This window comes from Etheostoma cragini, chromosome 9 (genome assembly GCF_013103735.1).
Source record: "Etheostoma cragini isolate CJK2018 chromosome 9, CSU_Ecrag_1.0, whole genome shotgun sequence".
Taxonomy (NCBI): domain Eukaryota; kingdom Metazoa; phylum Chordata; class Actinopteri; order Perciformes; family Percidae; genus Etheostoma; species Etheostoma cragini.
Genome location: NC_048415.1, coordinates 21616560 through 21630078, shown reverse-complemented (window position 1 = coordinate 21630078; position 13519 = coordinate 21616560). Strand labels below are relative to the sequence as shown.

Sequence of the window (13519 nt, the reverse complement as noted above, 5' to 3'; positions counted from 1 at the left end):
TTAGAGCATTGAAGATGGGTTGAGGCTGAGTCTTCCAACATGACAATGACCCGAAGCACACAGCCAGGATAACCAAGGTGTGGCTCTGAAGAAGCATGTCAAGGTTCTGGCGTGGACTAGCCAGTCTTCAGACATAAATCCAATAGAAAATCTTTGGATGGAGCTCAAACTCCGTGTTTCTCACCGACAGCCTAGAAACCTGAGTGATCTAGAGAAGATCTGTGGGGAGGAGTGGGCCAAAATCCCTTCTGCAGTGTGTGCAAACCTGGTGAAAAACTACAGGAAACGTTTGACCTCTGTAATTGCAAACAAAGGCTACTGTACCAAATATTAACATTGATTTTCTCAGGTGTTCAAATACTTATTTGCAGCTGTATCATACAAGAAAATACTTAAAAAATCATACATTGTGATTTCTGGATTTTTATTTTTAGATTATGTCTCTCACAGTGGACATGCACCTACGATGACAATTTCAGACCCCTCCATGATTTTTAAGTGGAAGAACTTGCAAAATAGCAGGGTGTTCAAATACTTATTTTCCTCACTGTAATCTCTGCAGGCAGATAGCATTATAGAGACCTTTGGATATGGCTCTCTCATAACAGACAGGAAAAGCATTGGAGATGGCCCAGCTAACTTTTTTGGATAAAACACTAGCTTTAAACTTTGTAAGAAAATAAAAATCTAGGTTACAAGGTCACTCTTGTTACACATATGTTTCACAAGCATTTGTATCAATCTCTGGCATGAATGCTACAATGACCATATCTGTTTCAATGTTTACTTGGTCATAAAATAATTTCTACTGCTTTCTTTGGTCTGGTTGACACTGCAGTGTTGTCCTTGAACTTGTTGTTTTAGTTCTTGACATTAAAAAGCTAATTTTAGTTTGCTTGTTTCTATGATTACTCTATGAGGTCTTGTGATAACCTTATTACATAAAAAGAGAAAACCCTGGTAAGTACTTTGTTGGATAACATTTTGATAATGGGCAGAAGTCATGGCAGTGACTCATCAAGGAGCTTGTAGTTTCCATACGTGCAACTGCAAAAGGTGGGATTGATCACGGTGACCAGGTAATTAGGTAATTCCTGGGTGATTCTTACTCTCTAGTGATGTGTTCACACTGCCCACATTTTGCTGGAATTGTGCGGCATGATTATATACAAAGTTACGTGAATTGACGTGGAGACATGGATCCACTTTCCTGGAACCGCTTCCGACCGACAGCTTTCCGTGAAGCTAATGTCCTGTCTTCACCGCATCAAACTCCAAGGTAGCTGTGAATCTGCTTGGCATATTCTGTGTTGGAACTAGCAAGTTAACTACCAGATAACTAAGATATTGTCGAGCCTATTTAAAAAAAAATGTATCGATGCAACAAACATCTTTAATTACTTTTAAAAATAATATATATATGTTTTTTAATATAACTGATGGTAATAATCGGTAAAATGAATGGTTACACTTAAAGTCTGTAATCCATTCACACGCAAATCCAAGTGTGGACATGTGTTCTTCATCAACCTGTTGATGCATATGTGTGGCTGTTGATAAAGCCATATGCAAACGTAATGGAACGTCTTCTGCATGGGCAAGGTTTCTGATTTTCTTGTCACTTTTTGTGTAAATGGGGAAGTGTTGCGTAGGACCTGGGAACATGAATGGGTGTTATATTATTTAACAGATTTAGTAATGACTGGTTGGTTGCAACTAGACTAGGCTGTTAATCATCAAAATGTGTTTTCTTCCCCTTGGCTTACAAAGAAACCCAGTTTCTGTTGCACAAAGGAAGGAACCTTGACTTTTCTGTCCTTGTCAGCAAAACCCCTGATGTGTTCAAACTTTCAATACTTTATATTTTATCGAGACTTACTACTGCCGAAGCTAAATGTATGTAGTTTGGTGGAGATCTGGTTCAATGTGATGTTCAAAATATTTCCTGCACATCTACAGTATACCTAATAAGTTCTGAACAGCATGACACATTAAAATCATTGATCCCTTTCATAATATCTAGCATTACGTAGTGTGCAGAAAACAGCTTTTGTTCAGACACAGTCAAGAGATGAGTGCATTGTACTAGTACAAAGATTGCTTTGTCGTCTGATTTGTGAGCGAGGAGAGAGGTCCCCTGCTAAGAGCCTGTGTGGGTGGACCTATGCTCCAGATGCACCCCGGGCTGACCAGATGCACGCACACACACACGATCCCATCACAGCATGAAAGACCAGTGTTCCCTGTCAGCACAGGAAATTACTTAATCAAATTGTGTCAGCAGAAATGTATGTAAAAAAAAAATCACACTACAAAGTGCCTCACTGACAAGATTATATTTGTCATTGGAAATCATATTATTAAAAGGTGCACACTGTGCTGAACTGGGAAATACATACTAGAGAACAAATTATGCTCCTGGCTGTATCCTGTTGTAAGTAATGCAAGTCTCACAGGAAGCTATATGCTTACTCTCTTACACTGGTGTCACAGGATCTTGTCAGAAAAGGGATTCCACACCACTTTCGGGCAATAGTGTGGCAGTTGTTGTGCAACGCCCAGAATATGCCCATCAAGGATCAATACTCAGAACTCCTAAAGATGACATCACCCTGTGAGAAGCTGATTCGCAGAGACATCGCCCGCACATATCCCGAACATGAATTCTTTAAGGAGAAAGACAGCTTGGGCCAGGAAGTGCTCTTCAATGTTATGAAGGTAAGTCTCTGTTTGTGTTTGAGGAACATGATTGTATGCAGATAAACTGATAATCATGTGTACAGATAACTGAAAGAGGTATTTAGTGTTTATGATAAAGTGTGTACAACCTTCACTGAGACTCATCCAAAGCTAATCTGTTACCTCAGGCATATTCTCTGGTTGACCGTGAAGTTGGCTATTGTCAAGGAAGTGCTTTCATTGTAGGATTGCTACTCATGCAGGTAATAATCCAATCCTAACCACACATGCACACAAACACACTGATTCAGCAGCTTCCCACAAATAGTTTGACAGATTTGAGGTTTGCTTTTATCGTGTTATTTTTCTAGATGCCAGAAGAGGAGGCTTTCTGTGTGTTTGTGAAGTTGATGCAGGACTACAGATTACGAGAGCTCTTCAAACCCAGTATGGCTGAGCTTGGACTCTGCATGTACCAGTTTGAGAGTATGATCCAGGTAGAGACCGCATTCTTGGATGTAAAACTATCTCAAGGGCTGATGACAGTTACTCATAATGTAGTCATGTACATTGGTAATGGTGTGAATCCGTATTTCCATGCAGGAGCAACTCCCCGAGCTGCATATGCATTTCCAGGCTCAAAGCTTTCACACTTCCATGTATGCCTCCTCCTGGTTCCTTACCATCTTCCTCACCTCCTTCCCACTGCCCGTCGCCACAAGGATGTTTGACATCTTCATGTGTGAGGTCAGTTAAAAAGAACTGCGGCTTTTCTCACGAGCTGTCACCTGCTTCGAATGATATCATGTGTCTTCTTACATGTATAAGTCTGTAAATAATTTGAGTCTGAGCATATTTGTCATTCTGTTTATTTAGCACTTTATTTAGCACTTTTCACTTTTGCTGGTCTATGTCTGTCTTTAAACGGTTGAACATTATCCTGCTGCTGCACTTACTTTCTGTCACTGTGGCTAATAGCCTCAGACAAAATGTCAAACATGCACAGAGACGGCAAACGTACTCCGGTACTTAAGTAGAAGTACAAGTAGAAGTAGAAGTACTGGTAAAAGTAGTAGTACTGATTTAACTTCTTTAATCAAGTAAAAGTAACAAAGTACAGGCTTGGAAATGTATTTAAAGTATAAAAGTAAAAGTAACCTTGAAAATGACAAAGCTACCTGGACCAGACATATCTTACTAGAGTGCAAGCTGAGTAACTTCAGAGGACATGGAAAAAGGCTCTTTATATGCCATTGGCTACGTTTTAAATGGATGTTTGTCAATAGGCCTATATGAGACTAGGACTTCAGGTTACTAAGATTCTGATTGAGCAGCAACATTTGAGTTCAATTGTGATTTTGTGAGAATTCACAGATCCAGTTTCTCTTTTTTAATCTTCCCCTTAACATTTAAAAGAATCTACATGTAAATTTGCTGTATTTATATAGCATCTACAGGAAACATTCACCATTCACACACATTCATACACTGTGGCCGAGGCTGCCGTACAAGGTGCCACCTGCTCATCAGATAAACACTCACACACATTCACACTCCGATGCACAGCATCGGGGGCAACTCGGGGTTCAGTGTCCTTCAGCCCACGGACACTTCGACATTGAACTGCAGGGCCAGGGATTGAACCCCCAACCTTCCGATTGGCAGGCAACCACTCTACCACTGAGCAACTGTTAGCACCATCAAGCCACAATGATTTGCTGCAAAATGAATGCAGAATTCCAAATCTGTCGAGTCGTCTTAGTGGTGCGTCAAGTGCAACGTACAGTATATTCCCATCATATTAGATTGATGACTGCTACCAGGTACTTTATCTAGTACTACCTCAGTCGAGGTTCCAAGTGAGCTGAGGCAGTACCAAAACGTGACGTGGAAACCTGCAGACTACTGGTCGGCCGAATCACTGCGTTTTTAGCAAAAAAGAGTGCGAAGTGTGTGTCTGGAACAAATACAACGTTAAAAAAAAAAAAAATACTAACAGATTATCTACTCCCTGCACTATTCTCACTTTTCAACTGTTCAATAAAACAAGACAAGTAGCGCATCAAACCCTCCCGTACATTCCGTTCTTCTTCCTCTGCACCCTGGGGCAGTGTCCCCACCGGCTCTGCTGTCCCAGATGCATCCCAGTCATGGTCATAAGCTTCTACATGACTCTCATAAAGATTATACGAAGCAAAGTGGGTCAGAAACAGAGATTTCACCAGTTGTACATCGAACGCCCACCAGACGGTCTGCGGCGGCGATTTTGCAAAGCGTTAATGCTCTGAAACACAAACGGTACACAGCATACATGTTTTGGTGTGTAATCATGGTTGCTAAAGTTCATTTACTTTATATAGCAACAAAAAGTGACCGAGACACCTAACACATGCAAATGTTAGCTAACGTTACCAGGAAACATAACTTACCCTTTTGTGTCGGCGAACAATAGTCATGTAAACGTCTGAACTCAGTCGGAATTCCCAAACTCCTGGTTTTTTTCAGCAGTGATTTTTGTTGCTTTCTTCAGCTTCTTTTGAAACAAAAAATGTCTTCTGGCTGTAGCAAGTAGCCGACATGGTGTTGTGAGGTGCGTTGAAAATTACATCATCACGCGTAGCTATGGTGACCAGCCCCGCTGAGGCGTTACTTAATCTGCAATGGAAAATGGACGCAGAATGCGTCCAGTCAAGTAGAGACGAGGCGAGTTGGGGCGAGTCGAGCTGTTACCAGCAGTCGAAAAACGCCATAACAGGTGAAGAACCCAAACAACAAAACCTCTTGTACAAAACTAAAGTAACGAGCCAATTTTTTAAAATGTAAAGAGTAGAAATTACTGATATTTATGTTCAAATGTAAGGAGTAAAGGTAAAAGTCGCCACAAAAAAAGTAGTAAAGTAAAAATATCAGAAAAATCTACTTAAATACACAAACAAAGTATTTGTACTTTGTTACTTCCCATCTCTGAACATGCAGTTGGGAAATCTAAAAAAGGAACGGTAAGTAAATGTTTCAACTTAGAACATATGTAAGGTTAACATTTCTTCTACTGCGTAGAAGATTGAGGAGATTAATCTACTTTGAGAACAAATACATTTGTAGATTACAAGAAGTTAACTGTCTCAGAAAGGTTATCCATTTGCACCATCTATTGGAGAAAACCGAAACACTACAGCCCATATTTAACTGTTACTGTGAGTTGCTTCATCACTCCCTCGAGCCCTGTTGTAACAACATTTAAGTTCTTAAATGCATTTTAAATAAGATTTCCCAGCACAATGAACATAGCTTTTTTTGTATTTTTTAATTGTATTCTTCTTCTTTTTTTTCTTCTTTTTTTTTCAAAATATTACTCCTCAGTCATTACTGGTGATCTCTTTCTTCAGGGTCTGGAGGTAGTTTTCCGTGTGGGACTAGCCATCCTTCAGATGAACCAAACTGATCTCATCCAGCTTGACATGGAGGGAATGTTGCAGGTATAGCACCATGACACCATGACATTGTCATTCAAGCAGCTCAGATGCTGTCAGATGTCTGGTCTGAAAGGGAGGAACCTCCACCACACCCAGATAATTGATACATTTGTAATCCCAACCCGTACCTGTGTACATGTTGACGTTTGATGTAGTGTTTTGAGCTCAAACACCTAACTAAGGCATCAGAGTGCATACTTGTTTGAAAGTAGCAGGTTTACTGGCTATGTGGCATTTTTCCTGCCTCTGATTCCTTACTCTGCTCTAGCATTTTCAGAGGGTCATCCCACACCAGCTTGACAGTGGGCCAGATAAGGTCATCCAGGCTGCTTATCAAGTTAAATACAACGCCAAGAAGATGAAAAAGTAAGCACAGCACTCAATTCATCCACATCTACCAACCTCTCCTTTTGCTTAAGCATTTTAAAAAAGCCAATCTCATTGACTGCAATTCATTGATCTTTATTGTTCTGGGTTCCCTCGTTCAGTTTCCAATTAAACTTAAAAGTTTTCTGTAACTATTTCATAAAAACTTTATATAAAAGTTTCCGTCATGACTTCAATACATTATTCAGCAGCCTATCCTGAGTTTGTGATGAACATCTGTATTTGAGACTCATAAGATTTTAGCCTACTTGGCATTTAGCCTACTAAATTCAGGCTACAAAACATATAAACATTGTATTAGTTAGCTTGTTGTTATTATGGTTTGGAAAACTATCTTTTTCTCGAAAATTATTTTGATATTTTGGTTTGTTTCTGTTGTAATTTTAAACTCCGGTGGATTTTTGAGGACTATGATTAACTGCTCCTCAGATCTGTGTAGGGTAATCCAGACAGCTAGCTAGTCTGATTTGATCTGTCAAATCTGAGTTTTCTGTTTGACAACTAAAACAACACGATACACCAAAACAATTTCCTTCCCGCTACTATTTCCCAGAGTCCTGCAGTGCTTAGTCCTGCAGTGCTTAGCGCCGCCCATGATGATTGGTTGGTTTAAAGAAAGGCCAATGAACCAGAGAACGTTTTTCTCCCATCCGAGAATGCTGTGTGGACTAGTCAGACCTTCCTCAAGCAGCATTGCGGAGGAAGGTCTAGCAAAGCGAGACAAAGTACTCCAGCCCACGTTAGACAGATTTTATTATCTTCATTTAATATTTTTGTCTTTACTGAATGTCTGTGAAATGTTTTCAGGTTAGAGAAAGAATACACTACAATAAAAACTAAAGAGATGGAGGAGCAGGTGGAAATAAAGGTGCGTGAAGATAGTTGAGTGTTGAAAGAAATGTTTTGAAGGCCCCCATATGCGTACTTTGTTTAATGTCAATTTGTGTCAAATTCTTTTTTTGCAGAGGTTGCGGACAGAGAACAGGCTCCTGAAGCAGAGGATAGACACACTAGAGAAAGTGAGTGCAGCAGTGTCTGTCACAGGTCCTCCGTTAACCGAGTAAACAGTCAGACAATGCTCCCTGCTCATCAACAGTAAATCAACCCATCCAGTTTTCTGCTCATGCATCTTTTAATGAAGCAGTGTAACTGGGCTCTGTTAGTTGAAAGTCCTCTCATGATAAACCATCACTGGTTGACTGGTACAGTATGGTACATTTTCTAATTGCAGATAAACAAAAGATAGTTTTTTTGGATTTGAACTTGTCTTGGTGTCATTATTGTGACTGTCTGTGTGGCTCAAATAACAGACACTAACTGAAGCAGACTGTAATTAGCCAAGTTTGGAATGTGAAAGTAGCTGCTTGATGCTGTTCAAGTTGATACAAAGCACTGCATGCCAAGTTGCACTGTTTGTATCATTCTGCAACTTTTTGTCTGTCAGGTAAAGGCACCATGCATGAGGTCTGCCATGGATAGCAAGAGCTACGCCATGTTTGCCTGCAGGGAGGAACAATGTAATCTAAATAAGTCTGTTACGCAAAACCAGCTCGCGGCGGCTGCTCTCTGACGTATCTCTGTCACATAACTCCCAGGACCTTTTTAACTCTTCACATGCTAATATTAACCACACCAAAGCCCATAGCTTCTGCTCAGTTTAACAACACATAGCTACTTTACACTGTTATTGTGCTGTTCTTCCATTCTTCACTCTGCTATTACTAGACCTGTCCTGTGCTTCTTCCTGTCTAAAACCTGTCACTGTTATCAGCACCGCCTAATTTGTTTTTAAATATATTTTTTTGTCACCAGCTTATTTGCACCTTTTCAACCACACCTGCATGCAATGTTCCTTTTCTACTCCTGAATGTAAACATGATTCTACAGTCTGTAAAAAAACATTTCTGGTTGGGAAATGAACATTGCATTTCTTCTCTACAACAATCAATTGTTCTATTTGTGTGCTTTAAACTGTCCTCTGGATTGTCTCTCTCTGCTGTCCCTTGTTAATATTTCTGTTTTGTAGGAAAGTGCTTCCTTGGCAGATAGATTGATCCAGGTATATTCCTTTTTTTCTCTTTACCCAAATTACTCATGTTGCACCTTTCTTCCTTCTCTCTCCTTAGCATTGCATGCTTTGACTAGCAGAATGAAGGAGACAGTAATAATACAGAATCTAATTAACATTAATGATTCTCTGAATTAAGAGCTACACCAGATTTTGATAACTGATTGTTGAATAAGTGCATGAAATACCACATTGTGGCATAAAGTGAGAGAATCACAAATCACGCTGAATAAAGCTAAACAGAATATAAATCACATCTCGTTAGAGTTAAGCATGTCCTTAGAAAACCCAATCCCTCATCTTCTGCTCTGATTTGCCCACCCATTCCGCCCTCTCGTTTTACTTCTTGTCGTGCTCACGCCACCCCTCCTCGGTTGGTTATGTCCCAAGGGACAAGTGACTCGAGCTCAGGAGGCAGAGGAGAACTACCTGGTCAAGCGGGAGCTGGCCACAGTCAAACAGCAAGGTGAAGAGGCCAGTGCTCTGCTAGAGCAGGCCAAGACAACCATCAGGCAGTTCCAGCAGCAGCAGCAGCCGCAAGCGGTAAGGAGGGCTACGGAGTCCCCAGCTGGCACGTTGCACTGGCTCAGATCCGGCACAGTCTGTGACAGAAACTGTGGCGTTGAGACTTTTGAGGACCCCACCCCCCACCTCGACCTGTTGACATATTGCCTTGCAACAAAATCCAAGCAGTAGCCGATCAGGGCTTTTCTTACTGTCCACATCAACTGTGGGTAATGATCTGTTTTGGCATGCATGAATTCAAATTGAGACACGGAGTACTACACAGTTCAGCCACCAGTTACAATCTTCTGCATTCTCAGAACTGCATTCATGAATTTGTAAGCAGTTGTCTCGCAGGCTGGTACATTTCACACATGGCAACCTGTACACAGAATCCTCTCGTTGCATATCCATTGACCTAACATTCTTAATTATTGATGGTTGGATTCCAGATGATAATGTGCAAACATTACAAGGTTTTACATAATTTGCTATCTTGCTTTTCAATGAGCAGTTATGAATTAGTAATGTGAAAGGCAAAATGGTTGTTGTCAGTTGCAATTAATGTTGAATTATTTGTAGTGGGGAGGAAAGAGGCACTGGTGTGTGTATTTTCTATTTCTATGATTTTCATCAAGAAGAAAATTAGCTGAGCATGTTTGATGGATTGGAATTATTTTTGTTTTTATTTCACTGGATGTTGACTATTTAGTTCTTAAGTGCCAACATTAAGCACACACAAGCATCAACATTTGTAGCTTTGCTGTGTCGTCTGTGCTCATGCACATGTCCTGTTGTAGAAGAGAGCCCCTCGGTACTCCGAGGAGTCTGTACTGCAGCTGGAGAGAGAACTTGTGCAGGCCCGGCTGAAGGAGGCAGAGTCTCAGTGCGCTCTCAAGGAAATGCAAGACAAGATCCTGGATATGGAAAAGGTGTGTTGCCTCAGACATGATGTGCTGCCTAAATCTAAGCCAACATACAATAATATTATATGACTAGGCTATATCATTGTACCTTCGTAAAATTAGAATTTATGGTAGAGCTGTCTTTTGGGATTGCATCATATTGTACAGGTGTACCTGTAATGAAGTGGCCGGTGAGTGAATTGCTAAAGCTTTAAAACATGTAATTCTTACACACCTAGAGGAACACATCACTACCAGATGACACCAATGTGGCACGTCTTCAAGAAGAACTGATAGGGGTGAAGCTGAGAGAGGCAGAGGCTCTGACAGGCCTGAAAGAGCTGCGACAGCAAGTCAGAGACCTGGAAGAGCACTGGCAGGTGAGCACCAACATGTCAATGCATGTCAATACATTATCAAAGAGCTGAATGCCCACGTGTGTGAAATGGAAAAAGGAAGTTTTCATTTTGTGAAATGTGATGAACTGAATGTGATGGATCTCTCCTCAGCGTCACTTGGCACGCACTGCTGGTCGCTGGAAAGACAGCCCCAGGAAGAATACCCTGAGTGAGCTGCAGGACGAGCTGATGAGTGTGAGGCTACGTGAGGCAGAGGCCCAGGCAGAGCTTCGGGAGACACGGCAGAGGATGCTGGAGCTGGAAACACAGGTCAGATGCGTCCAAACCACATTAACCTGGTAAAGCTGATTTCTTCTTTTGCTAATCGTTTTGTCCTGCTCTTTTTTTAGATTCTAAGCTTTGCTGTCCTTTTGATGTCATTTATCATAGCCAATTACAAGTATACTTTGGTACGGACACTTTAAAAAGTGAGGTGGATCTAGAATTTGTCTAATTAACGGTGAATGAGCTGCAAAAATTGAAAAATCTCTGTATGGTCACACAGCATCCTTCAGATGGCAGCACTCATCTGTTCCAAACAATTCAGAAACTTAAAGGTGCCCTGCCACACAAAACCGTTTTTACTTGCATTTTTTGAAATATGTTAGGTCCATATGTGTTCGTATTATGTTTTGAATGTGAAATTAACTGCTAATTCCTCTGTCAGCTTTAGCCACTGAAAAGAAATAACAGGCGAAATCAGGCCAATTACAAAAGCTGGACAGTTATGAGCTTGCCAAGTTGTACTGGGTAATGAATGGTGATAGCCAGGCGCTCATTGGCTAGCTCTTAGCCAGTCAGAGTCAAGCAGCTTTGCTCGTTGAATATTAACGAGAACTGGCACAAATGGAGTCATCCTGCAGGCTGTCTATACCATGCTAGGATTGCTTGAAGTAAGGCAACCAAGAAATGTTTTCCACAAAAATGTTACACAATCCATGGTAAAACTTCAGACATTACCACAAAGTAATGAAATACATCTGGCAGGGCACCTTTACATGTACAGGCAGTTCTCATTATCCAATTTTGAACCTTAGTTCTTTTTGGATTAATTTGACTGTTTAAAAAAGTAAAAAATATGGATTTTTTTTTTTTTATGGGCTCAAACAGAATCAGATTCACAGCAACCAGCTGCGACGGGCAGAGCAGGACAGTCGCTGTCTCCAGGAGTGTGTACAAACACTGACGGTTCAAAATAAAGATCTGAATGTGCAACTGCAAGAGATCAAGCGGAGACAAGCTGAGATTGAGTGCAAGGTACAACGCTGCTGCTGTTCTGCAACACTTAGCAGTCTGTGCATGGGGGAAACTACTATAGCTCTGTTTTAATATAATACAAATCAATTAAAACATTCAAATATTTCTTTAACATGTACAATTGGACAATATACAATCGACAGGCAAAAGATTGTACACACCTTATCAAACGTGTTGCCTTTATTTTCATGACTATTTACATTGTAGATTATCACTAAAGACATCAAAACTATGAATGAACACATGTGGAGTTATGTAGTTAACAAAAAAGTGTGAAATAAGTAGAAAACATGTCTTATATTCTAGTTTCTTCAAAGTAGCCAAACTTTGCTTTTTTTGATAGCGCTGCAAACCCTTGGTGTTCTCTCAATGATCTTCATGAGGTAGTCCCCTGAAACGGTTTTTACTTCACAGGTGTGTCTTGTCAGGGTTATTAAGTGGAATTTCTTGCCTTATAAATGGAGTTGGGACCATCAGTTGTGTTGTGCAGAAGTCAGGTTGAAACCATCGAGAGCTACAACGAAACTGGCTCACATGAGGACCGCCCCAGGAAAGAAGACAAAGAGTTACCTCTGCTGCTGAGGATAAATTAATCCGAATCACCAGCCTCAGAAATCACAAATTAACAGCAGCTCAGATTAGAGACCAGCTGATTACCACACAGAGTTCTAGCAGCAGACACATCTCTAGAACAACTGTTAAGGGGAGACTGCGCAAATCAGGCCTTGCTGGTCAAATAGCAGCTAGGAAACCACTGCTAAGGAGAGGCAACAAACAGAAGAGATTTGTTTGGGCCAGGAAACACAACGAATGGACATTAGACCAGTGGAAATCTGCGCTTTGGTCTGATGAGTCCAAGTTTGAGATCTTTGGGTACAAGCGCTGTGTCTTTGTGCAACGGAGAAAAGGTGACTGGATGGATTCTACATGCCTGGTTCCCACCGTGAAGCATGGAGGAGGAGGTGTGATGGTGTGGGTGTGCTTTGCTGGGGACATTGTGCATACTGAACCAGCATGGCTACCACTGTATCCTGTAGCAACATCCCATCCGGTTTGCGTTTAGTTGGACAATCATTTATTTTTCAACGGGACAATGACCCCAAACCCACCTCCAGGCTGTGTAAGATGCGCCTCCACAGTCACTGGATCTGAACCCAATCAAGATGGTTTGGGGAGAGCTGGGCCGCAGAGTGAAGGCAAAGGGCCAACAAGTGCTGAGCATCTCTGGGAACTCCATCAAGACTGTTGGGAAACCATTTCAGGTGACTACCTCTTGAAGCTCATCGAGAGAATGCCAAGAGTGTGCAAAGCAGTAATCAGAGCAAACGGTGGCTACTTTTGAAGAAACTAGAATATAAGACATATTTTCGGATATTTTACACTTTTTTGTTATGTACATAACTCCACATGTTTTGTCATAGTTTTGATGCCTTCAGTGATAATCTACAATGTAAATAGTCATGAAAATAAAGGAAACTCATTGAATGAGAAGGTGTGAACAAACCTTTGGCCTGTACTGTATATATATTTTACTGATCAGGAAGAAAGTTGGCTTAGCTTTTATGTATCTTTTAATGTTTGAGATGTCTTGCTTTCTTTTATCTGCTCTGTTGCGTCCTGATGAGATCAATATTCAGAAGGAGGAAGCAACTTGTTCTGTTCTCAGTAATAGTATTTCATTCTGATGGGTCTGCAGATGCTGCTAGATATCTTTTAACTGTTTTTTTATATAGCACAGCACCATTTCTCAAAAAAGAATAGAAGATACTAAAATGTTGTAAAATAAATGTTTTTATAATGGCCTTCAGCATCACACCTAAGAAGAGCTGTTGTTTAAAAACAAAAAAG

At 40.8% G+C, this 13519-nt stretch overlaps 1 protein-coding gene across 11 annotated transcripts in view; it reads left to right on the top strand.

Annotated features, from left to right (window-relative positions):
* evi5b (ecotropic viral integration site 5b) overlaps positions 1-13519 on the top strand; it is a 47106-nt gene that overhangs the window by 26242 nt on the left and 7345 nt on the right. For 10 of the 11 annotated variants that reach the window (XR_004658041.1, XR_004658042.1, XM_034882541.1 and 7 more), the window contains 14 exons: positions 2494-2718; positions 2868-2942; positions 3051-3176; positions 3283-3426; positions 6066-6155; positions 6421-6518; positions 7347-7407; positions 7505-7558; positions 8566-8598; positions 8998-9150; positions 9912-10043; positions 10256-10396; positions 10526-10684; positions 11525-11671. Coding sequence is in view for 9 of the 11 variants with exons in the window: in XM_034882541.1 (XP_034738432.1) it covers positions 2494-2718; positions 2868-2942; positions 3051-3176; positions 3283-3426; positions 6066-6155; positions 6421-6518; positions 7347-7407; positions 7505-7558; positions 8566-8598; positions 8998-9150; positions 9912-10043; positions 10256-10396; positions 10526-10684; positions 11525-11671 (1638 nt within the window). In the remaining 2 variants the exon portion in view is untranslated. The remainder of the gene's footprint in view (positions 1-2493; positions 2719-2867; positions 2943-3050; positions 3177-3282; positions 3427-6065; positions 6156-6420; positions 6519-7346; positions 7408-7504; positions 7559-8565; positions 8599-8997; positions 9151-9911; positions 10044-10255; positions 10397-10525; positions 10685-11524; positions 11672-13519) is intronic. The other variant, XM_034882545.1, reaches the window with a different exon arrangement.